This window comes from Accipiter gentilis, chromosome 18 (genome assembly GCF_929443795.1).
Source record: "Accipiter gentilis chromosome 18, bAccGen1.1, whole genome shotgun sequence".
Classification (NCBI taxonomy): Eukaryota; Metazoa; Chordata; class Aves; order Accipitriformes; family Accipitridae; genus Astur; species Astur gentilis.
Window position 1 is genome coordinate 931,323 of NC_064897.1, and position 27,015 is coordinate 958,337.

Consider the following 27,015-nt stretch of genomic DNA (forward strand, 5'->3'; position numbering starts at 1 on the left):
AAGATTACTTGCAGCTTGTCAGCACTGGTAAGTCAGGCAGATCCTTTAGAAAGTGCTCAATCATACTAGTCATCATGCACAAAAAGCAGGTAAACTGATTCACTGCAGAAGCCCAATGCTCTTACCAATGGTGAACATAGTTCAGAGAGTAACTCCAACAGCACACGATGCTTGTCTCCCTGTTATACTTAATGCCTCTATTTCTGCATTTCTTGACTCCTCGGAGAAGCAAAGGAGTTGAACCCTTGCAAGGGTATTATCCTGATCACTTGCACGTGATTGCAGGTTGGCTTTGCAATCTCAGCACATGACCCATCCTACTGAGAAAAACATTTATTTTCAAAGACATTGCTGCAGTTTGACTATACTATGACTATACTGTGGTTTATGCAGGAGAGGAGTTAGCTAAATGGAAAGAAAACTATGAGGGAAAGGATACTGAAAAGCAATGGCATTAGTGAGCCAGGGAATTAAGGAGACAGAGAAGAAGTACAGATTTTGCCATGTGCTATTTGACACCCTTCTTTTCTTCTTCGGTCTATCCTGCTCCACTTCAACTCATTCCCACTTGTCTGGCTGTCTTCTGTCCCTCCTTCTCTTACTTTCTGTTTACCTGACATACCCTTGTCTCACTCCCTTCTTCCTTTGTGCCCCCTCTTAAAAATATCTCATGGTGCTACTACAATGTTTCTGCCATGAAAGCATTCACAGTGACTATGTGCTTTGTGCTGTCCTCTGTCCCCTTACCTTGTTTACTTAGGCTGTAAATTTTCCCATTTTGTATGAGGTCTCGTGCAATCTGGCCCCATTCTTGACTGGTACAAAAGAATCAAGATACCATCAAGAACAGTAACAAACCCAACAATTTTATGACCCAGATACTTCTAAGATATAAAGCTTAACAGAGCATGCAAGTATTCTTAGGCTTGAAAATATGCACAGCTATTAAATACAAGCATCTTCCTTCTTATTTCCATTAACTCCTAAATTATTTCAGAATAGCTCAGAGCAACCTCAAACATAATTACATGGAATTGAATATTTAACAGAACCCATTAAATGCATAGTATGCATACCATATACAGGAGGGTAACAGTATATATGAACAGGTATTTGGCATTTTTATCTTGAATTCCTACTGGTTTATAGCAAAAACCACAGTGTGGTATCAGCCTGTAGAGAGTTCCTGCTGGATCACATCTCTGAGATTTGTCATGAATAGCAGAAAAGAGGAACAGTGCCTGCAACATGGTCTGTGGCTGATCTCTCAGCATAGCGAAAAATATGAGACATACACGGAGAGACCTATAGTGACTACAGTAGGTATGAAAGATGCTAAGCATCTTTACACAGTATTCAGAGCAGGCCCTGAATTCATCATTGTATCCCTGATGGCATGAGAGAGACACATGACAAATACAACGTATGGTATACTTAAAACAGAGTCCATTTGTTGTGTGCATGTGTGAATGCAAGCTTTTTTCCAGTACACTGTGGCTTAATATTCTTCCCAGATCTTTCTCACCTGATGTTTCAGTCAACTGGATGCTAGAGGCCTTTAGAAACACATTAGTTCTTTTATTTAGTATAATCCTGCTATATCCAGAGCAGACAGTATGAACAGAACATTGGTTCACTTCCAATGCTATTGAATGATTGAGTGTGAAAGCCCCCTTTGCATATTTTCTCTCTTTAATTTTTTTTAATGTACTACTTTCCAGTGTGTTTTCCCATTCGTGCGTATAGCTTTCCCATCTTGTCAGCACTGCCAGTCAGTCAGTTGCTGAGCTACAGACTGTTCGTTGCACTTTCTGTCACACAGGTGTGGAGAGATTTTTGATCTAACTTATGAATTCCCTGCCCCCTCTAGCAAGCTGTCTGTCTGTCATGCTGCTGCAGGGTGTTTCAAACAGCTGCTCTTTCCAAGACACACTTCTATCTATCTCCAGCTTCACTATTTCTTACACACTTCTTTTCCCCCTTTAGTTTCATCCTTTCCATAACAAAAGGCACTGGCAATTGAGCCATGCAGAAACAACCACTGTACCATTAAACTATTTCAGATTCTGGCTCATTGAGAAATTTTCTGCAAGTCCTAGTTTATCACTTAGTCAGTCATGTTCAACTGTGCATCTACTTTTACTACTGTTCAAGCATTATATGCAAGTTACACGTGTGACTTCCAGATTAATTACCAGTTGATGTTTTCTAGTACATCTAGGCTTTAATTTTTTTAATATTCTTTTCTTTTTTATTTTTAAAATATTTATGTCTGTTCTGATCAGTACACTTGAATCTGGGACCTGTTACAGGACAGCTTCTGCACAACACTCTTAGAATTCAATCCCAGATTTTGGCAAAAACTGGCAATCTGTTATTGTTCCTGAGCATTGGGAGATTTCTCCTTTGAGTTTCAATGAACTCACCACCATTGCATCCTGCTAACCAGTTGGTTTACTAGTGCATTCAATCTCAGCTGAAGCAAAGCAGCAGAGGGTATTGATTACTCAACAAAATTTGGTTTTCTTTCTGAATTAAACCTAATTCAAAGTCCCAGAAAATTCTAAAGCACAATATTTTTCCTTCAGAATGCAAGTGAGCTATAAAACTAAGGTAGAATATGTAGAGACTTCATCATATTTTGTTGAGTATGACAGGGGTCTGAACTGGTCCCTAGGAACTCAACAAGGACCTGCAACCAACTGTACTTGGCTGTATTTAACTCTGCAACTTGGGATATACTGAAACTCTATCTTAATTTCATATCCTATATAATTTCCTCACATCCTGGTTTCTGCCTGGACTGCTCTGAGGAACAGGGCTGCAGCTGCTCTCATGGAGTGAATCTATCCTGCAGTTCAGAAACAGCCATGAGAGCTTTAGACAATACTGTAATATTTACACCTCAGTTTTCTTACCTATAAAAGGAAGGTTGCAGCCTCAGGTTTCAGAAGCATTTAAAATTTTTGTAAGCCAAAAGTGACATGCCTTTGCCTCCAATTCTATGACATCCTAAGCAGTCACCATTTAATCTGACATTTACTGAAGGCCTTAATGTGAAAAGCTAAGGGGAAAGAAACAAACAAACAAACAAAAAACTACTGACAATTTTGATAATTAAAACTCTGCTTTTGCAGTTTTATTTGGATAGACTTAGTTTTATTTGGATAGTACTTAAAGGGCAGCTACAAAGAGGATAGAAGCTCTCTTTTCACAAGGAGCCACATGGAGATGACAAAGGGCAATTGGGTACAAGTTGCACTGGAAGAGGTTTTATCTTGACATAAGAAAGAAGTTTTTTACACTGAGAACAATCACTCACTGGAACGACCTCCCCAGGGACATGGTAGAGTCCCTATTGCTGGCAGTTTTCAAGATGCGACCAGACAGGGCACTCGACAATCTCCTGTAGGCTCCCTTTCCCACAAAAGGTTGGACCAGATGATCTGTTGAGGTCCCTTCCAACCTGGGCTGTACTATGATTCTACGAGGCTACTTAGTCTCACATCTAGTCCTAAACTTTCACCTAATATTGTTTTTATGATTATATAACAACTTCTTCCCCTCACAACCAAACTTAAGTCTGATTTCACTTAAACCAGTTTTACACCAGTGTAACCTTACTAGCCCTAATCACGACACATCATTGGTACATGAGAGGAGGGAGATCATGCCTAACAGACATTATTTTTTACTTATACCAGGTGTTTTCACCTGTTGCATTTTCCCTCCAAACAAATTACAAACTCCCTCCATTCCAGACGAATGGAGAAAACAAATGTGAAGTGCCATTCACACAGGCTGCTGGAGCAAATAAGAATCCCTGAAACCAAAGTAGAGCAATTTTCATGGGTTATACACAGTTTTAAAAGGTTGCACACTTCTAACAGGGCACAATGAGATTTAAAATGGTTTATTAAGCCTTTTTTCCTGGATACTTTCTGTATCCCGTATTCTGTGAAAGACAATCAACTGAACTATTTATTCAAAATGTATCATGGGAATGTATAAGCAGACAAGTTTCTGTTACGCTTAGGTCATACTGTGTGCGGTTTTAGGAAAAAGCTTCCAAGATTGCAGTATGTTTGTCCAGATAAAACGTATGCCGCCTGAAAGTTTTTATTATCATTTTACCTAAAAGCACATGAATTGACTTCCTTAAAATTTACTTTACATATATTCCTCTTCTTTACAATCATATTAGGATTCCAATTTAAAAAGATAAATAGGACTGTTCTGCTCCAGTGAATGGGATGCCTGTACTCAGGGTAGCTATGGCAAAGTATATTCAAGTAATGGAATAATTTAACCAGTTACATCATCATGAAAGAGCTTTCATAGTTGAGATGAGAAACCTGGTACTTCATAAAGTCTGGAATGGAGCTGGCAACACTTAATTATTTAAAGTCACCCTTATGCATTAATCTAAATATGAATAGATTATTGTGCTTTCTATAGAAAAAGCACCTGTGTCCTCTAAAGTGCTTTGCAGAAATTCTGAGTCACAATAACCTTCTCGCCCAGAGTCCCACAAGGCATCAGCACCAGAGATGAGAATGAAGTCCAGAATCCCAGCCTGTAACCTTTCCTAAACTGACTGGGGATCCATGCTTCCTCCCACGGAATCCTAACACATTATTCTACTGCTATAAAATCGCACTGAACTAAGAAAACAGGTAAAGGAATAAAAATAAATCATGGAAGTTTGGAATGAAAAAACTGAACAAACGTGGTTTTACAATCCTCAGAACAAGAAGAAACTTGGTAGTTTGATGTCAGCTGACCAAAGGAGTCCTATGCTACTACTGCAAAATTAACAAGGGTTTAAACATATAATCAAGTTTAACAAGTTACTATGTCAGCACAAGCATGGGAAGATATTTCATAAGCCCACTTAGCCCATGACAAATGCAAAACAACTTGGCTTATCATGTTTCCCTTTCCTCTGGGACTAAACTGTTACACTTTTAGGGCAGAAAGAGACAAGCTGGTTTTTAAACTCTGTAGCACAGTAATTTGCTAAGTTGTGGTAGCCTGACTTTTTGTCAACCTCCCTAACTCTGCTAAGAACATAAGGCTAATGGGATAAGGGGAAATGAAAAAGCATTTCCTTGCCAAATGCTTTTTTAACAGGCTTGAAAATGATGATGACAACCGTGTAAAAAGCTTTTCCACTGTTTGACCAACCATCATCATTTCCACTCTTCTATAGCTCAGTACTTCTCCACCTCTTCTTGTCTCCACTTATAATTACCACTCCTAATTGCACCTGCCTTTTTAGTTTACTTGGCACTCGCTGTATAAAAACATTGGCAGTGAATGATTAGCAGATATAAGACCATTACTATAACTATGCTTTAGGTAGACATTCAGGGGATGGAATCTAAAACAACAGAAGTCTTCCTAGCCACAGAACTCCTAAGTATCTGGCCTGTAAGCAAACAACCTTTGTGCTTTAGGAGACTTGACCTCTGGAGGTGGGACAGCAATGGCTTTCTAGAATGCTTCCGCTGAGAATTTTGGTTGGTGAGGCAGTTTGTAGCCAGTGCTCCTGACCACAAGACCTTTTGTAGTTGTAATGCAAATGGGACATACCCTACCCTTCATACTGATCACTCTGAACTTCAGCGGAGATACAGGCATATAGCTAAACTCTATTTTGATGCTTTTTAAGCCCAATTCAGATTTTTAACCAACTTTGCTATCACTAGGACTTTAAGGATGTGCCCAGAGGCTTTGCTAAATAGGGCCTTTTGGCTTATCATCAAATTAAGGGAAAACATGCTGTAACCCACTCACCTGACTCAGTCACAGCTGTAGTGTATGATACTAATCTCCACATTTATTAAACACATGCTCCCTCTGGAGCTGGAGATGATACACTAACAGCTGGTTTATTCTGGTTTCTTTTTTAAGTCATGAGGAAACAAACACAAACGTACCTCTTCTATGCAGTTGCAATGAAGATGTACTAAGATAAACAACGGTTAAGTTCTCCATATCTTTTACAATCTGTCCTCCCTCCCATTCTCTCTCCCCATTGTTGCCATCATTTCGGTGAGTAAGCTAGTACTGAAATCTGACTCAGCAAAGGGAAATTAAGTTTCATGCAAAAATAAATGAGGCAAGTTGTACTGGGCATAGTATCCTCCCAAAAGATACTGAGACTAAACATAAGAAATAAGTAGGCCTGTAATGAAGATAGTGAAATGAAGCAAATACTGGGAAATGAGGGTTTGCCCTGACTTTAATGTCAGCCTGGCCTCCCATTGGTATAAAATTCATATTTCTCGTGGATCATTAATCCTTTTTGTCCACAGGAAATGATAAGAACACTTCTAGATGGCAAGCAAACATGTAATTTGGGACACAAGGATGATATTATAAGCCCCTACCATGAAATCCAGTGTGGCTTTTAACCACAGCTTGTGGGTAGGAGCACAGTGGTACAATACACCCCTGAAACACTGGGACAGGCACAGCACATCTCTGGAAGCCAAGGAGATTCACACAGCAGCCAACAATTTTAAGGACAGTACTTCATATCAGAAGACACCTTTGCCTTGGCTGGTTAGTGCAAAAAGGGACGGCATATTCCTTCCTCTGCTCAACCCCCAAGAGAATATCCAATGCCCTTTTTCAACTCTGAAACTAGCACATCACTTGTTAGTGCTGATGAGCTCAAAGCCTGTGATCTGCACCAGCCTTGCTGACGGCTGAGGCAAGTGAGCTGGGCCTGCAAAAAGGGCATTGCTTAGGCTTGGTACTGCTCCCTCCATTCCAAATCATCCCAACTCCAAGTACATCCTAAGCACCTTGCAATGCTTATCCCCTTTTCCCAAGGCATTTGAAAACAGGAGGGAAAAGGTGGCAGTGAACTGCATGGACAACCTTGTGGTTGATTGTTTTAGACTGGCTCAGTCCTTGAAGAGACTTTAGGTAATGTCAAGGACACCGAGATTGTGTGACTGCACATGCATTTTTCAGAGACAGAAAAGTAATCCCACTGCAATTAATGGATCTTATTATGTTCAAAGTCAACAAGCTTGCTAAAGGGCTTTGGCAAGTCAGCGCCTTTGTGTTTGGATTGCAATGCTGGCTGTGTGGTGCGCCTTTGTCCACTTTAGCCTTGTTTACCAACAGAGGTATAGACACAATCTAGCTCTAGGCACCATTCTGGCTAAATATGTTGATGCGTATTTTTGTGTTCCAGCAGTTTCTGTAGCAGCGCTTACAAGTGAGACAGATGAAAGTGAGTAAACACAGATATTAAAAAAGCCATTTACTTTCTCACCATGCATGTTTACTATTTGCAGCTCGGTCACCTCTGACAACTGAAAGAGATCATTTAATCTCATTTCCTTCCTCCAGCATACCCATCCAATGTATTTCTGGGGGGGATCATGGCACTACAGTGTAATGTTTGCTATTATTATAAATTGGTACTTTATTTTTGAAAAGCTACAAACCGTTTGTTCATAAAACACTTTGTAATCACCATTGGTCTACTTGGTAGGCTGTTTATTTTTTTCATATCTAAAATAATTTGAAAACGTTGCTTCAAATTAAACATCCATGTCCTATATTGACATTTTCTTTGTAAACAAGTTAACACTAATATATTACTCCCATGCATATTTATTAAGTGCATACAGCAGTCAACCTTCAAATCCACTCCCCCAGTCCTTCCAGCAAACTAGGAATCCTCTTTGCCATAAAAACTTACCCTGTTCCCTCAATAAATCTATTCCTTAGAAGAAACTTTTGCCTTTGGAGTCTCATTTTTCATTTATTTCATTAGTTTCCATCTCAGATAACTAAATTCTCTTTTATTACAGCTGGGAATTTTTATAATGTGCAAATTGAAATAATGATTGTATCACAGTACTCTGCAAGTGGTTTTCATTAAGCCTCCAGCTACTATTCCTTGCTCTGCTGGATATCTTTGTGTCGGGGTTACTTTACGCTGGACAGAAATTTGAACAATTTATGTTGAAAATAATGACTAAAAACTATCAGATAACAACCTTTAAAATGCCCTGGTTGATAGAGCTTAATTGTATGTTCTTGTCATAATCAAAATACCTCAATCACTTGAAACCTAGTAGTCATGCTAATAAGTGGACCTGTGAATGTATTCCAGAGATTCACACTTCTGAAAACCAAAATTAGTACTTGTCTTTACAACTCTGTGTAAGCAGACACTCAGTGCCAGAAATACATTTACATTTCTGAGATGCTACACTACAACGTTCTGCTTTGTCAACAGAGTGGCTAAATTCATACTCGGTGTTCAAGTAGGATTTTCTGGTTAATTTTAGTGACTTAAAATAGTTCAGAATCATTTGTGTGACTTGTTGAAATTTACAGCGTGCTTACATTGTTCATCACCAGACTCATCTTGCTACTTTGTCATTCTGTATTGCCTGTTGGTAAATGAGTTTGCTAGCATATATTCCCATTGCTGCCAGGGTCACCAGAAGTCTGAATGAACACATAAAGAGTCCACTTAATTGCAAAGATTTATAGCTATGCTGTTTTCTTTTCTCCCTTTCCACTCAAACTTGTCTTCCATGTCTGACATGTATAGAAAAGGGAGAGCTGCTTATTCTAGTCAAAATCAGCAGCAGACAAGGATCAGAGTTTTGGAAGGATTCCTTATTTCTACTGCTAGTGCATAGGCAACAGAGCAGTTTTCTAATCCACCCTAGACAGGGTAGCGAACCAAAGAAAAATGCTGTGTCAATATAATATCAGCCATCATCAGTCTGCAATGAAGCAATGAGTTACATGACTAGCAAAAAAACCATAACCTGTATAAATTCCAGAAGCAACAAGCTGTTCATTTTGATTTAAGATACCATGCTCTCCAAGGTGGAAGACAGGTGACCTATTATACAATAAACAGATGAGAAATTGTTAAGTCTTGGAAACTCACAAGCAGAAAATTGCCATTTGAAAATCTGCCTCTGTCTGCCCAAAAAGCCTGCTGTTTGAACCAAGTATAATTTCTATGTCAAACTAAAGCCTTTTCCCCGTCTTATTTATGGCTCTGCTACAAGTTTGGGTAGCAGAGAAATCAATCCATTCCAACCAACCAGTGAAATGATTTTGGGAGCTCTGTGGATAAAAAAAAATCCTCCCAAACAGTTTCTGCATTTCTGACTGAACACAGTTATTCTAAAGAGCACAATTTACACACTGACAACTTACCAATGGAGCGATGAATGCAGGTATGCTGGTTATCACTCAGAAAAAAGCCCTCTTTGCATTGACATTCATAGCTGCCCATAGTATTTACACAAATCTGCTGGCACCCTCCATTGTTATCCTGACACTCATCAACATCTAGAAGAGAGAAGGAAAAAGAAATGCAAGATGATGTACAGATTCAGAATATACATCTAGAAGAGCAAGGAATCCATGAAAAGGCACACTGTAAATTAAGCTAATGAAAACTACCCGAACCCCATCAGAGTTAATCCAAATTAATCCATTTTTTTCTTGCATCCTAGGTTTAAAGTTAACATAAAAAAACAGTGGGGAGGGAAGTCCAGCTAAGTCTCCATGCATTCTGAGCTGCAAATTGATTTCCAATGCACAATGAATGTTAACGTCCTAAAAAGGCTGTGACCCCATCTGCCAAGTGTGGTGTTGCACTCTGTCATTCCCACTCCACTTGGAAAGACATACTTCAGGCCTACAGTAATTTCTAGCAGGGGTAGCAGGCAAACACAAAGGGCATTACTGGGTGAAAAGAGTCTTTATAGAGTTCTGGTCTTGAACAGAACAGCATGTTTCAATTACTGGAGTCATAACCCCCTACTTTGTGAGTTTGTTTAATGTTGTTTAATGAAAAGAAGGCTTCTTAAATCTAAATGTTCCATGTCTGTATTGTCATTTTAATAGGCAAATATATAAAACCACAAAGGCAGCATTAGCTACTGGCTGTTTTGAGGGTCCCTGCCTACCCCCCATCACTTCTATTTGGCATAAAAGTTTTTATGCTGTTGTGTTAGGGGAGATGTATGTTTCAGCATCGGGAAACCACTGCCGCTAAAAGACATCTGATCCACATTCAACCTTGCAACTCTCCCGTTTTGCTCATAAAAGGTATATCATATCCATTTTCTGTTTTTTCTTTGGATAAAAGCAACTCACCACCTGAAAAATCCATGGAGACTGCAACCAGTTATTTCACAGTATGTGCCAACATGTCAGCAAATGAGTTGGTGTGTGTTTTGCTTTCATTTTATTTTTGGAGGGGAGAAAAAACACAACAAAGCTAAATGATCCACAGCATTCAAAACCTTAGAAGAGCTGGCACAGCTCCTGAAGAAATTAATTCCTCCAGGACTGGCCACAATACACTAAGGTAAAAGCAAACTGCTTTTGCCAGTACTCTTGCAGGCAAGGCCAGGAAGCTCTGAAATGCTGTAGAAACTCAGCCAGTAACTAATGCGGGAACACCAGCTAGTTCAGCAGCTTGCTTGGCTGAGCTTGCTATCGCTATTTGTGCTGGTGTGCTGCCTGTGCTTCATGTGACAGAAATTGTAGCTCTTCCTCACAGAGTTAAAAAACTCTACGGTAATTACAGCAGTACCCAGGGAAACCAGACAGTCTCCTCCTGTCTTGAACTACAATGCAAGTGTGTAGACAGTCCTTCTCCATTTCTTATTTACCAGGAAGTGTAAAGCTCTACTGCCTCAAATTTTCTGCATCAAAATCCTCCCTGCCCTCAGTTCTTACTCTTTTCCAGATTCGAACCTTTTCATAACCCCATCCGAGCAATTTGGAAACTCACAGGAAAAGGAGAAGTGAAGATTTTCCTTGCCTACTGTAATATAAGATGGAAAGATTCAAGTAAGCCAAATTTGTGAGACCCTTCCTCTTTGAGCCAGCAGGCCTCACTGCCCTATTAGTGCCAACTGAAACGTGTTCCTTCAAAACAGCACGCTGGAATCTAGATCCTGCTCGCTGGAAGATTAGTTGACTGCTTACTGAAGGAAAAAGTCTCAGTTGGTACATGTGCAAATCCCAAAATTTTGCTACAAAGTACATGGCCTTCCCAGAGCTCTGTTTATAGTATCACAAAGCAACTTGAACAATTGCCTTCCAGCTCTGATGAATAATCTGAAACAAATGCAATGATTAATAAACATTTGATAGCAAATGCTGGTGATTTGCCACTTCCATAAAGAGACAGCTCAATTTACCATCAATCCCCAAATCCATATGCTGGAATAAAAGTAATTACAACTTAAACTCTTTAAAAAGTTTTACCATGAGGAATTCCGTCCAATTGTTTTCAATTACTTACCTCAAAATTACTTTAATATGCATTTATGAAGAGAAGGAGTTGAAGAAAGGGAGCAGCTGGGATCTAGGACTACTATATCACTATCTCCATACTACATGCCTTCCAATAAAACTTGGCCTCGTGTTGTAGGATTAACATTTTCTCTTCTCAGGCCTCAACCCTACTAGGGTCAGGCTTTTTGGAGCACTTTGTATTCCTGCAGTCTTAAAAGGCAGTATTGCTTATTATCCACCAGACCAAGCAATCTATTGGACATGGCTGCCTGGAAAATATTTACTGAATTATTTACTTGACAAACTTTCTTTCCAATAAAGTCACTCTATGGTCAGCCTATTACTAACCCAGTTTAGAGAACGGGGTAAAAAAAGTCTTCTCAAGTTAGAAGAGAGAACTCCATCAACCCCAATGAGCTCAAGCTTCAGTAGATCTGGCAGAATAATTCCTTCACACATCTGAACTTTTTCAAAGCTTACAAATGAAATAGCTGCCAAAGGGGCTTTTTCTTTCTTTCATTGTTTGTGCAACTCTCTTTCAGTGCAGCTCAAGTTACCCAGCTGAACATGTAAACATCAGTAATGCAGCATATGTGAGACTGCATTTTGGACCAGATTTTCTAGAGATTAAGTTCCACATAAACACCAAAATAAGTAGCCAGGTTTTCAATAAAGCTCTTCTGGCTCCAGTTTTGGAGGCTCCACGTGTCCAACTGGGCTGTTGTCTGTTTTGAAAAACTGAGGGTGGATCCTCAGGAGCTTTAAATGTTGCCACTCTGTGTGACAGTTTACACCTGCTGGAGACCTGCACCCCAGGGCCCAACCCTAGACATAGGAAAAAGGTCATTTATGATGTAAAATCCCTTCATGCAAACGTCTCCTCTAAGCCCCAACTAAACCCATTCTAAAAACTTTTAAATTTATTGAGCACAAATATAAAGCTCACTTGCTTTATTACTCTACTCTTTATAAAAAGGAATATTTTTTTTTAGAGCAGACAGACATGTCTTCTTTGGCAACCTTTTGCACAAGATCAGCTACCACTGGTCATCTTATCCAGGACCAGGGTTGTCTCCCTGAGGATGGCAGCACCTAGACAGCAGGTGCAGGTCTCCTTTCCTTTAAACTGTTTTATGGAAACTCAAATCCATTTCCTAGGCTCCTTGTCTGGCAAAAGTTCTCTCATCCAGCTTGGCCTCACTACCTGACAGTGTGATAATTCCTAGAGTACATTATCCACTGCTTACAGGAGAGCTGAGCCTCAAAATCCTACCCATGATCCCAGGGTGGAAGCTGGAGCAAGGTTTCAGCAAACCTACACAATCCAAAATCACAAAAGGATGGAAAAATGTTCTCGCCTGAGCTGAGCTCAGATGGTTATCCCACATGGCTGCTCCAACCCTCATCCTCAAAAAGAGGAGGAAAAACTAGGAGAAAGTGAATATATGTCCTTAAGCCATTCTCTGTAACACTCATCACAAAGAACTGTCCTGTGATTACATCTACCAAAGACAATCCCTGATGGAAGCATCTAGAAATAACTCTGTTTCCACAGCCCTTAACTACTCCTTACCAGCACAAACAAACAGCTAAGATGACAATCAGCACAAGAGTTAGAATTGCTTATACAGAGTTTAGACCAGAGTGACAAACCTATGTTTCCAGGGTGATGAGGGCCTGGACTTCAAATTGGCCAGTCATCATCAAGGCCAACAAGAAATAAGGGAAGAGCCAGCTCAGGGAGAGGCTGGGAAAGGAGAAGTATCTTTCAAAACAGAAGGAGCGATAATGGATGCATATATACATACATATATAGATATATCTATAGATCAGAAGCATTATGCAAATTAATGCATATCTGAATCTGCATAAGACCTCTAGCTTTTTGGCCCACTGCCTTCACATAATCAAACCTGTGTTCTGTATCTTGGTAAGATGAGAACCTCTAGAGAGCGGTAGCGTGGAACAGTATCAAAGGGTAGGAAACATTAAAGTTGATAAAGATGGACGTTTTATTTATTAAATAAACAAATGCTTTCAGTTTCTCATTTAATTTATCTGATGAACTTTTCAAACTAGCTCCACTGGTATTTCACCCTGATCTGGCTCAGAGCTTGCTGCAGCATTTGGCCTAACGAAGCTATTCTGATTGAGTGCCCTGTTTGGATACCACCGAGGCAGAAAGGTTTGCTAAGGGTACCTGAAACCAAAACCACAAGCAGGAAGACACAAAAGTAGAAACACTACACAGAGTCAATGTCAAGAACAGTATGTCCACTGTCCACTTCCTCCCATGATCTTTTCTTCCTTCTGACATTTTTCTCTCATGTCAGCATTTTCATAAGCACTTAAGCCCCTCGGAAATCTGAGTCTCATCTTCAAAGTCTCCAAAGCGGTTGGGAGTCACAGTACAATTCACTTACTATAGCATTAAGGTTCTTTGAAGACTTCTAAAAACAAGACTTTGATTCATGATCCAGAAAGCTGATCCTGCTAGTTTTTCTCTAAGCTACTCTTTGAAACTTTTCAAAGATTTCTCTAAGATGTCTATTTCAGCAGTGCAGAACATCGTGATAAAGAGATGAACTACTGATAGCAATACTGTAGACCTTTCTCAAATGTTAGCAACAAACCACCCCTGAGGTATCTTGTATTTGTAAGAGAAATTATTAGCAACTGTAAACTCAGAAGATGTAAGTGCCTGATTCCGGAATTTTAAAATCATTATATTCTGAATATTTCTAGTCAAAAAGCAGGCTGAAAGTCTTATTAAAAAAAATCACATTCCTAGACTTACTATAGTCATAGTTATTCTTATACCAAAAGAACATCTAGCCCAGCATCCTCTCCTTGCCACTGCTCTGCAGTTGGTACTTAGGAGAAGACTGTAGAGATGGGACAGAACCACTGCCGGCATGGTCTCCCAGCTTTCAGCAATCACATACCTATTGACCTTCCTAAATCACTTGCTAGACCATTGTCCTGCTGGAACCTTCCTGTATGAATTTGTCTAATCTCTTCTGAACCCAAGATGATGGGGCAATTACTTCTGCAATTTAATTAAGAGGTTACATAAAAAAGATATACTTTTGTTGAAGTTTTGTTTATTTCAAATGTGCTGCTTTATAGTCTGAATGAATGCCCCCTAATCCCATGATTGTGAACAACAGTAAATACTCATTCCCTACTTGCCTTTTCTGCATCTTTCTTGATCTTACAGATCCCCCTCAGCCTCATACTACCTACCTCATCTATTTTGAGCCCTGAAGCACAGCAATACACAAATATGATCATTACAGAGAGAATAAAAATTACTTCAGTGTATCACCTTTAAAACCAAAAGTGCTCATTTCTAGAAGTTAACCTTAATGACAGTAACATTTGGCACATGTTCCTCTCACTTCTCTATTCCATTCCCTCCAAGTACCATGATGCTCTATTGGAGCGGGTGTCTTGGAAGATCTGATTTCAAGATAGCTGTGGAAGCCCAAGGAGTGAATCTGCAATGTAGGAGTAAAGCAAGAGGTATCAGATTAGAGGTTGTAGGCAGCTGTTCCTGCTGGAAGGGTTATACAAGTAGTGACATGCTGTCAAGGTAGGGAGGGTGATACATTGCATCAGCTGAGGGGGCCATGGAAACAGGAATCATTGCTAATTGAAATAACTGCTAAATCATCTTAGACCAACTTCATATGAGCATGCAAAGGGAAATATTAGAAGAAAGACACACCACTACCTATGTAAACAGCATTCCTATCTCCAGATCTGAAGTCAGACTTCACCAAGATTTAAAAGCAGGGCCCAAATTTTCCACTATTTGCACAGAAGGCTAGAATTGCGGTTTTTGTCCCCTTCTTTCAGAAACTGAAAAATCTGGTGAAGAAAAGGAAAAAGACACCACACCCTTGAATCCAGCACTTCAGTCACTACCACAGTTGCAGAAATCTTCACTAGAGCCCTTGTTGAGAAAAGATGCATTTGCAAAAAACCAGATCCTACAGTAATGAATTTTTACTGGAGTAGACATTAAAAAAAACAGAAAGTGTGAAAAATTACCTCTCCCTGAAAAATAAAGCACATTTTAAAGACGAGAAACATGAAGTACTAATCACAAGGATGCTCTTGGGTGATGAATACTACAATCAGTCTAAAATGATCGATGAATTGATCCCTAGAACCACTCTTTTCTTACATACAAGGATATAGCACCCAAAATGATACCCATGATCTGTCCTGCAGAATCCTGTCTCTTAATGGGCTACAATCACCTATCACCTCAACAAGCACTGACTAGGCTTCTTGTTTGCCTGCACAGTTATAAATGTGCGCAGCCAAAAGGAATGCTTAAAATCTTTTTTCTGCAGCTATTTTGTGACACACAGTGGAATTCCTTAAATTTCACACTACACAAACACAGTGTAAGTGCAGCTGCAACAGATTTCTTTGCTATGTATAGCACAGGAAATATTCACTTAATGCATGAGCTTAACTCTGCTTCATGGGATGCCTAACCATTTGTGGAGCTGAAGTAAACAGCCCCATGGACATTGCGTGAATGTTGCATCAAGTTCAAGTCTCTTGACGTCACTTGTTTATCCCTTTCTTAAACAACTGGGCACCACTGTCTGTCCTTTTAAGACACCAAAACCCTTTTCACAGCTTTTAGCTTTTCCAAATTAAACATCCAAGCCGCTTAATGTGACATCTTAGTTGTAGCTTCTATCTTCTCACTTGGTAATCATGGGTTTTTTTGACAGACACATACACATGGTAACCTCCTGACAACAGTGCCTAAACACAACAAAGTTGCCAATCAATTATTTGTTAATATTTGTTATCCATTCTTCTGATACAGGGCTTTAAACCAGTTTTGTATTAATTTGATCCTGCTTCTTTTCATCTACAGTGCCACTGTCCAGGGAATGCCAGCAGTCTCCAGCTTGGCATAAGGCTCTTACTGGGCTCGGACAGCCACAGCCCCATTAGCAATAAGCTTGTAGTGCCCACTGACATCCAGCTGCATGTAGGGCATTCCAAGTTGCAATGCTGGATTAACAATCCTCCATAGACTTGAAGGAAGTTAATTACAGATGCAAACAAGCATCAGTCCTCATCAACTGAAGGAAAAATTTGGGACAAGTTGAGTGAATTATCCAGTCTGTTATCATAATGCCCCTTACTTTGTCTTGCCCCTGGGCTTTCTCTGGAGCATCATTAACTGCTGCAGGCTCAACTGAAGCAGTATTCTCTATCTGGGATAACTATTGCTTATACCTGCTTCTTTTTACATCTACTTATAGACCCTGCCAGAATCAGAAAAATTTGGTTTGGGTTAACTCAAAACTGCTTTTTTGTTTGTTTTGAATTTTTCTCACAAAAATGAAAAGGATTTTGCTGTGGGTCAAACAAACCTGTCCTGGTTTCAGCTGGGATAGAGTTAACTGTCTTCCTAGTAGCTGGTACAGTGCTGTGTTTTGAGTTCAGTATGCGAAGAATGTTGATAACACTGATGGTTTTAGTTGTTGCTCAGTAGTGTTTAGACTAAAGTCAAGGATTTTTCAGCTTCTTATGCCCAGCCAGCAAGAAAACTGGAGGGGCACAAGAAGTTGGCACAGGACACAGCCAGGGCACCTGATCCAAACTGGCCAATGGTGTATTCCATACGATGGGACGTCCCATCTAGTATAGGAACTGGGGAGTGGGGGTGGGGAATCGCTGCTGGGGGACTAGCTGGGTGTCGGTCAGCGGGTGGTGAGCAATTGCCCTGCACATCATTTGTACATTCCAATCCTTTTATTACTGCTGTTGTCATTTTATTAGTGTTATCATTATCATTATTAGTTTCTTCTTTTCTGTTCTATTAAACCGTTCTTATCTCAACCCACAAGTTTTACTTTTTTTTTCACGATTTTCTCCCCCATCCCACTGGACAGGGGGGGAGTGAGTGAGCGGCTGCGTAGTGCTTAGTTGCTGGCTGGGGTTAAACCACAACAAAACCATATAACTTGACATTAAAAAATGAAACAATATTTTCATCTCAAGTTGGTAACATTTTCCAGGTCTATACAACATTTTGCTCCTGAGCTCTAGCAATAAAAGCCAAGGAAATGGCTAGATCAATTATTTTCTTTGTTATCTATCAGTAACACAGTCAGGGGATGCTCTAGATTCAGATGAGGGATTTTAACCTAAGCACTACAGCATCCAGTAGGCTATAAAGTCATTCTCACTCTCTATATTGATAATACTTGAAGTCCATGAAAAGTGGAAGAAATGGGAGAGTATGCAGCACAACCTTCAACACACTGAAAAGAGAACTCTACCAGGAGCTGAAAAACATTGGCTTAGTCAGGCACATAGCTACTCATTAAACTTTTGGGGAACAGGAAAATGCTGAAAATGTTTTGGAAGCATTGGAGTTGCTCCTGTAGGTCATATCAAAACAATTAAATTTTCATGAAAGTCTCTCCATTGGTGAAAAGTGTTTTATAAATGCAACCTCAGTTTCTTAATAGTTTCAGCAGGTAAATCTTCAGTGAATGAATGCTTCATTTGACACAAAATGTTTGGGCAAATGGGCATCTCTGCCACCTGGGAAATTAGTTCAGCATTTCTACTCTCCTAAACATGAGTAACACAAACCCCAGTATTTAGAACAAACACTGTCTGTGATTTCTCTTGACAGAAATACCTGAAAGATATTCAAGATCTTACAGTAAGCATTCATTTCTTTTTTATATGGAATGGCAATACTAGCTTACCACTCAATCTAGTTGTTACACAGTTGGATTTGTTGGTTAGTTTGCTTTGACCACCTGGTTTTAAGAAAACACTTGCTCCTTAGAAAACCTGTGCACCAGCTAAGCAGCAGCTGCCCATTAGCACATGTAAGCTGCAGTAAGTTGTATTAGTGCAACTCAACAGATGAACACAATCAGCCTTGATCAGTAAGAGTGCTGGGAATTATCAATGAAAAGCAACAGAGGTCAAAAAACCTGACTTCAGGAACATTGTAACTATGTAAAGAAGGGACGAATTTAATAGGTTTGGAGCTAGCATGGTAATGTAAAGCCAAAACAAACAAAGAACCCAAAATAAAACAAAACAAACAACTGCCTCATCCCCACCTTCTCCATAAAATTCACCAGAGCTGTATATTCTTTGCACCAGCACCGGGGAACATATAAATGGATTTCTGTAATGGCTATGTAATAGTGTGCATCTTTTCTTAAACCAAAGTACTTAAGCGTCATGGCCTTCTATTATCAGTGTCCATTATATGAAGTTAATGCATCTACTCACTTTGCAGATAGATTAAATACCTATACAAGAGGGAAAACCTTGTGTTTCATGCACAAGTTAATCTGTAAATGACAGTGATCATGAAGAGCTTTCTATAGGCAACTTATTCCACTAAAAGCCTTCTTACCTTTTACTTTAAGATATCTGATGTTGGAGGTACAGAGTCTTAAGTCAGAGGGAAAACTATTTACGTGTTAAGGCAAATGGACTGACCGTTCACTGACAAATTCTGCAGCTTGAAGTTCCTGAAATCACACTCAGACATGCAGCCTGTATTACAAAGTGGACACTTGTTGGAACCTTTTTATTCGGAGCTCAGCTTCCTAGAGTTCTTCTTTGAGTTCTGATTTCAAATTCAAACACTCAAAGCAAAACTCAGTCCATACCCGGGATATTCATGTCATTTCAGAGCACAGGAATGAGTTTTCGCATTCTTTCAATTGCAGTCATCAACAGGCTGAGGTGGTGGTCCCTTCAGAAGCTAATTGATACTGAATTTATAATTAGGAGGAGTTCTTCCAGTTATTTTTCAAGTGAATAAAATCAAGTCCCTTCAAATTCCCTAAGATGTTCATACAAGGAGTTTCAGAGGTTTTTGTAAGTACTGAATAACAGTCAGTGGCATATATACAGTGTCAGGCCTACTAAAGAAAGCACTGCAGTTGCCCAGGCAGCAGATATCATGACTCATATCCGGTGTGCGCATAGAAGTTTTGATGCACTGGGACCAGGTTGCTTAGCATCTTATTAATCAAGCCCTAAACTATTCTAAGTCACACAAGAAAACTCTGGCTCCCTGTCCTGTAAGTGACAGTACACGCCTGTCACTACAAATCACTAGTGGGATGCAGAACCCATTCTTCACTGTCATATTAGTAATTTTTATTGTGTCTCTGACTAATTTCAGAAGTAGTTTCTTAGTTATGCCTTCAAAATAAACAGAAATAATTAAATAAGTGAAGTTTCTCAACTTTTTCAAAGGAAGTCATTCAAGCTCCCCAGTTAAGTCTAAATATACCAATGTATATACTCATGATATTGAATTGCAAAAACCGTTTTTCAGAAGGTAATACTGAAATATTGCTACTCTTTATTTGCTAATATGTATCTGAAAAACATGACTCTAGTACTTTAATATAACAGTGTAGGTTATCAGTAGTGGAAAACTTTACAGCCTGTATTGGTCACGATAGAAATACACCAGGAATACTTGCAAAAAATCACTTTAGGGATTTTTGTTGATTCAGATACACAAAAAAATAGATAACCTAACTTTCAGGCTGCTTGTATACTTACAAACGCATTACTGTCATTATAGTACAATGACAGTGACTATATTTGAAATCAGGCACCAGATGACTTTGCTGCTCTCCACTTTGGTGTCTTTTTGCAATCCATATGAATTCAGTGTTTTAACTGGTTCTATGAAATTTCTAGGATTGACAGACACCATTTCATGAGGGAAGGCTTGAATGTCATACACATCTGACTAGTAAACACACCCATTACAGGCTGAAAGCCTGCACCCTCAGGTGAATGCATGTTCTCCCTTGCTTTAAGTAAGCACTAAACACAATGTGGGTCCCAAAGCTTTGGTTAATTTTAATATATTTTATAGTTCTTCTCTTTAGATATACATCAATATAGGCCACACTGGCTTAGAATTTTGCCATTATAAGAAAGTTAAGATGAATTAACAAAAGATACGAAACCAATACAAACAAGATAAAGCAGTAAGGATGCAGAATAAATAATGCAGAATAGAACTCTGGCTTTGCTGAACTAAGACACAGCCATATCAGACCAAATAAGAACATCCATATGGGATTTAACTGATTTAACTTATACATACTAACTTCACACTCTAAGCTGATTATTCTTTACTTTCCTGAGTGTTCCATGTAGAGAAATCTTTACTGTGATTGATTACCTCCTCCAGGGAGTAAGTATTTAAAAAAAAAGAAAAAAGAAAAAGACTCAGACAACAAGAAGACTTGCAGAAACAAGAGACTGAGATTGATGCTGCTGTCACATAGCTCCCAGTTTCTTAATTTATTATGACAGTCTGAGACTCTAACTTCATAGTTAACAGCCACCAAGATTTATTCTACACTTTTGATTATTTCCCCATACCTAACAAAAAACCTTGGACCTATGCTGATTTATACTCTCACTTGTTTTGGTACTTCTCCGATCACATTGGCTTAAGAAAGCAAACATATGGCAAATTAACATGTAAAGAAAGTTGTATCTCATTTAACTCAGAAGATTAATGTGGGGTGACCAAACATTAGAGTACTTTTGAAGGAGGAAACTTTCAGATACAGAAATAGAAAAAGCAGGGTAAGAAAAGCAGTGTGCTCAGATCCTAGCTTCAAGAGGGCGTCAGAGGCCTTTCCATTAATCACAGTGAGAATTCCGTATTTTCACTGGATTTCCAGAGTGAACATGGACATATTTTCAAAACCAGTCTCAAATTTTATGCTCCAAACTTCTGATAGCAACAATCCTATTTTCAAAGGTGTTGATTAACTGAAGTCCGTGGGACTGCATCCCATGAAAAAACAGGGAGCAGTTCATCTGAGCTACACTAAATACATAGTTTACGATGATGGCAGTCACACACACAAAGTGCACTGAAGCACAGATTACAACATTTAAAGTAAGTGACTCTTAATTTGAGGGCTTCATAAGCTTTATAGAAATGTAGGGCTTGACTTCTTGGTTGTTAAATGTTTTTTAAATTTGTACGCAAACACCATGATAACAATTCTCATCTGTCCATCATGGAACCTGCCATGAAGAGAGAAGGCTGCAATGGCTCAGAGTCTGGAAATTTCTACAGTTACTAGGTGTCATAAAACTAAATCTGAGGTTTAGAAAAGAAAGATCATCAGAACTAACATACTATAGTCCCATCTCAAAAGAGAGGTTTAACTTGTATCTACAGTTGTCTGCTACCACTTTCACCATGAAGACTCTCACAAGAGGCAGGCAACCAAGTAATAAAAGTAAACACATATATACAGAAGTTGTATGTAAACATCTAATACAGAATTGCCTATAGAACATTTACTTATCATCCTAGCTATCTATATTTGCTCAGCACCTAGTCATCAGTTAGCAGAAGGCATTGTGGAATAGTAGTACATGTTATAAAATCTGATGCATGCCACTGTACCACAAAGACTGGATACCTTAAATTGCTGTGATGAATCACAACTGTTATCACTAATCTAGTGTACAGACCAAGCAAGATTGATAAAGGATCTGAAAACAGTAATACAGTAAAAATTAGTTAGCTGAAGAAACATATCGGAAAAGTAACTTCCTTCGTCACTTAGGCTTGCATCTGAAAAACAAAGAACTTTGAAAAATGCAGTCAAGTTTTTAATCCTGAAAGAATGCATTCACTACTAAAACTCAGTTAGTAAAAATTCACTAAAATTCAATTTGCAGCATGGATTTTTGTGTATGCACCCGTTGCAGCTTGTCTGGGGGAGGTTCAGTAGCTTAATACCTCTGGTCCTCCATTTGCAGGGGTCCTCTGATCCCAAGGTTCTTACTATGCTTCAAGGACCCAATAGCTGCCAGTCATCGTTTGCAGAAATACAGAATACATGCAGGTTTGAAACATACAGATATATCTATTGTTAAAACTTGCATTTCAACACTTTTTATCTTGTCTGTAAATATATATTTATATATGATCCATTTCCATCTTGTGCCTGGGCCCCTCACATTTAGAACAGATCCCCACTACTCAACCACTGAGCCCTGATGTGGGAGTCTGGCCTTCTTCTCTTAAGACATAAACCAACTGCCAAGTCCTGAAGTTCTGCTGAAGCAAAACTCTCACTGGAATCACTGGAAATGAGTAAGGGCTTCAAGATTTAGATTAATAACTTTCTCTACAAAAATACCATAATTTTACATGTGTTTTAATAAAAATGAAGAGTTATGAAAAGAAGGCTATTAGGTGTATTCAACCCTCCTCTGTCTGCCAAGGAGCTTAAGATTAGCAACCATGAAAATCTGGAAGAGAGTTTATGACTGATAATATTATTAGAGGCCCTGCTGATGTGCTAGAGGAGGACAATACTTAACTGTCAGCTCACCTAACAGTCTCCTGGAATTAGGAAAGAAGGGCAAGGAAAACTGGAAGACAGCCAAGAAAATGGACCATTTTTCAGCTTCTCTTTAAAATATGTGTTTTTATGAAACTAAAAGCAACTTTCCAAAAGCTGTTTAGTTTTGTATTTAAAATATTCACATTAAAGAAAAAATAAAATGTATTTGAACTGTTGGGAAACATAAAGAAAAATAAACATCAGTAATAGAAGCATTCATTTGGAGTTCAAGCAAGCAACACATTGTGCACAGCTGTCTGGAAAAGAAGAAAAATAAAGCTAAATTTAAAGGAAGACATTGGTCTCTTTAATCATACCAGTGATTATGCAATCCTAAACGAGTTATGTACTACTTCTTGACACTTTACATCTGGGAGCTTTAGAAATGATTTCTCATACACTTGCAAGTCTCCTCCCACTCCACGTTGATAGGCAGATTAGGCCATAGTCCCCCGTCCCAGTGTATACATTCAGACAAACAGAAGGATACGAATAGGTAGATTTTGGGTTTTAACTGTTTTGGGTTTGTTCTGAAAGAAAAACAGAGCGCTAGAACATTCACCAAAAGAGGATGAACGATACAATGTGATATACCTACATGTGTGTAGATACTAATGTTCTTTTTGTCATCTGAGCCAGATTGTAGATTCCCACTACCCAGTCAACAATGAAGCCTACATGCCAGGGTTAAAAACTCTCCTCTCTTAAAATAAACCAACAGATTTTAAAAGAGCACTGCAAGGTAGGAACTTGGGTTTAGATACTAACCTCAGACCTCAGAAGAAAAGAAATTGTGTGATTACAAACATGAACCTGATTTTTATACTGACTTGGGATCCCAAGGCCTGTTTTATAACAGGCAGTTGTTACTTCGAGACCTGTGACCATCTGCTCCTGGTTTGTCTCAGAAGTTTCTCCTTTAGCTGCAGGGTCCAAATGATTGTTGCTCTGCTCCACCTACCAGCGCTGGCAGACTAGTACCACTCCTGGAGCAGGTTCAGTTGCTCTGGGGAAAGTGCCACCTCTCCTTTCCCACAGGGGCTTCCACATGACTTAGTCACTTTGTCAAGAAATGCAAACTAGTATCTGAGAAGAGACAAATAAACCAGTAACGTCCATTTTTCAGGTGGGAAAATCAGGCCTTCTGCCCAAAGCACATCTTCAAGATTGTGGACATAACTAGGGCTGTGCTCTGCAATTCTCTGCTATTGAATTCACAGCTGACACCGTGCTTGTGTTTTAGTCTACCATACTGAACATTCAGCTCTTGCAGAGCGCTCCATGGAATCCAGAATGCACACTAGCAATTGCATTTCTGGCTTGATTTATAATCAGAAGTTCACTCTGCTTCCCAGGACTCTTCTTCATCAGACACAGGATTAACTGCTGAAGAAACATAAACTATACTGGATCATCAAAACCTACTTCTGTAGTTATTTTCAGGAGGTCTGACACACAAGAGAATTAATTGAGATATCATATTATAGATGTCCAAATTTAGTAATTGTTATTTTCCTGTAAGAGAAACCAAAGTTACACAGAATATTTGAAATAAGAGTGTGTAAGCAGGGATTCAGAAGGGTAAGGATTCTATTCTTGGCTATGCGGCAGATATCCAGACATCCTGTGCAAAGATTGAGAAGTAACTTAATCTGTTTGCCCTAGCTCCTCATCTATAAAACAATGAAAATTGTATTTCTTTTCCTTACAGCATTTTTTGAGGAAAATCTATTAGTATTTACAAGGTGTTCACTTATGTTCCTGTATCACAGCAATTAATACCACAGAAAAACCTATAAATAAAAGATGTCTCTGAATACATTATAAATTTTCTGTCCATGCTCCTTTGTATCTTTTTTGAAGGTTTCTAAGAAGAGTTTACAACCTTCTTGAGCACACTTACTAATTAGAGAAATTATAAAGAGCAGAGAACTTTGTGAAAACTATGCTTATCTTTAGAAAAAAGAAGAGTTAAGATGAGCGCAACCCAGAAGCAAGAAGTGCTTCTGCAAAAAAGCAATGCCTACTCCCTATTAAAAAGGGACTATCACAAATCAGAGCTAAGGAGAAAATTAAAAAAAAAGAAAACCCACACAAAACAGACAGATGAGTAGCACTCATAGTATTCATATTTATACCTGAATAGATACGCAAAAGAAAACCATCACTCCATGCAATTCCATTCTTTAACCTGAAATACTTTTCACATCCAGATTTGGTTTAACAAACAGAAAACAGTAAGTTGGGTCGATTTTTTAGGAAGAATTCCCTAAGTATATGTACACAAAGGTATGCCTACAGGAAAAAAGGATAGAAGAGCGGAATGTGGAGGAGGTATTACATGGCTTTCTCAAGTAAGAACCAATGACAGTCAGCTTTTGTTGCTATGTATTTTTTTTGCACACTCTTCATTCCCCATTTTTTCACATTCTGATCAGAGATAGGTGAATTCCAGAAGGCTTGGAACAGCTGGAATATCAGCTGATACGCGAGCCCTTTGGCAAGGAAATTTTGCGAAACAAGGCTCTCTGCTTTCTGATCCGAGTAGTCACAGCACTCTCTTCCAAATTCTATTTGCAGATGCTGAATAAATTTGTAAGACTTAGGCAGGAATACCAGCAAGAAGTGCTTTCAGCAAGGTTTCTAGCAAGCTTTTTGTGCATAAATCCCAAGGATTAGTAATCCATGATAAGCTTCAGAACTCTCTTCTTTGGTGATGCTTCAGACCAACACAGCCCATAATACTCTCCCAGAAAGCTTACATTTTTATACAGTAGGAGAGAGATTAATGTAAGATAATGGTACTCCACGTGAGAGTCCTTCAGGAGAAAGGAAAAATAATTCAAAACTCTTTCTGAATTTCCCAGGTGGAGTAACCAAATATTATCACACTACCTCATTCACTTCTGTGGGGTTACAAAAAAAACCCAGAAAAACCTAATTTTTCACAGCAGCCTTTTTTGGATTTGATGACTCTTGCATCTTCTTTTTCATCTTGTCTTCCCTAGAAGAAAACTATACCTTTTCTTTCATTCTTCTGGCAGTAGCCATGTTAGACTTCATGATCCTTATGGGTCCCTTCCAACTGGAGATATTCTATGATTCTATGTTTTCTAGATCACTCATTATTCTCACTGCTCTCTTTTGGCTTCATCCAAGTGCAATGCCCTAAACTGAACAGTCCACCACCAGCTGAAGCCTTACTGCTGCTAAAGGAGCAGAGGGTTTCTTACCATATGACAATTCCTATCCCAATAGCTTAAAAGTAAACTAAAAAAAACCCAGAAAATTCTTTTTTACCCTCGTGGGTACATTCTGGGGTCACAATACTGGCAGCTATGCCAAGCTCACCTGAAATTCTCCCTGAAAAGGAAGACAAATTCTCAAGCCTTCTCTGTGGCATCCCCAATCATCACATATCTCACTTTGTACAACACCCAGGCTTATACCACCAGGCTCAATCTACCTCCTCTGCTATCTGCCTTACTGAAAGCCTCCATGAGGACACGAAGTATACCCAACTGCCAAAGAGGCCTCAAATCAATAATGCACTTACACATATGCAAAAGTCCAGTCTTACTTAATATTAAACCAAGAAATTTACAAAAACTAGGCAAATTAGGAACACCTTTAAGTGTCATGCTGAATCAGAGCAGGGAGTATATTCTGAATAACCAGTTTCAAAGGCATAAGTCTTATCCATTGATACTCTGTAGTACAGATTCACAGATTTTACCAGATATGTGAGAACAGACTGATTTACCACAAATGAGATGGGTAAAGTGTTTGGCACTAATAGGAAGGATGATCAGTTATGCCATAAACTCTCCTAAAGGCAAGACAGAATGAAATAGCATGCCTCAACATGTGAAAGGCACAAAGAAAGAAAAATCAATTTATCAGTAGAAACACGGAGAAAAAAATGATCAAACAGGAAAGAACATCTGGACCAGTGAGCTAATTGCTTATAAAAAAACCCCAGACTGGTATTTCATATATGAGAAGGGAAAACATATTTCATGACTGGTTTCAAATGAAGGATAAAGAAAACCTATTGCATGAGACCAAATATTAGTCTTGCATCCACTGAGCAGAATTTAGAGCAATTTTGAGAAAGAACTACTACCATTTCAAGTGATTACAGTGCTAAAATAAATTAATTTTAGCCAGACAAGGATATCATCATAGTTTGAATTCCCTATGGTGTCATTTCATGTTATTTTTGAGAAATTCCTCAATAAAAATGTCAAATAGAGAGCAAGTCAAGTTC

The 27,015-nt window shown here is 38.9% G+C and overlaps 1 protein-coding gene across 1 annotated transcript in view; it reads right to left on the bottom strand.

The window, feature by feature from the left end:
* Positions 1-27,015, bottom strand: part of SCUBE1 (signal peptide, CUB domain and EGF like domain containing 1) — a 210,512-nt gene that overhangs the window by 146,821 nt on the left and 36,676 nt on the right. Inside the window, exon 4 of the mRNA XM_049822270.1 lies at positions 9,214-9,348. Coding sequence (XP_049678227.1) covers positions 9,214-9,348 — 135 coding nt within the window. The remainder of the gene's footprint in view (positions 1-9,213; positions 9,349-27,015) is intronic.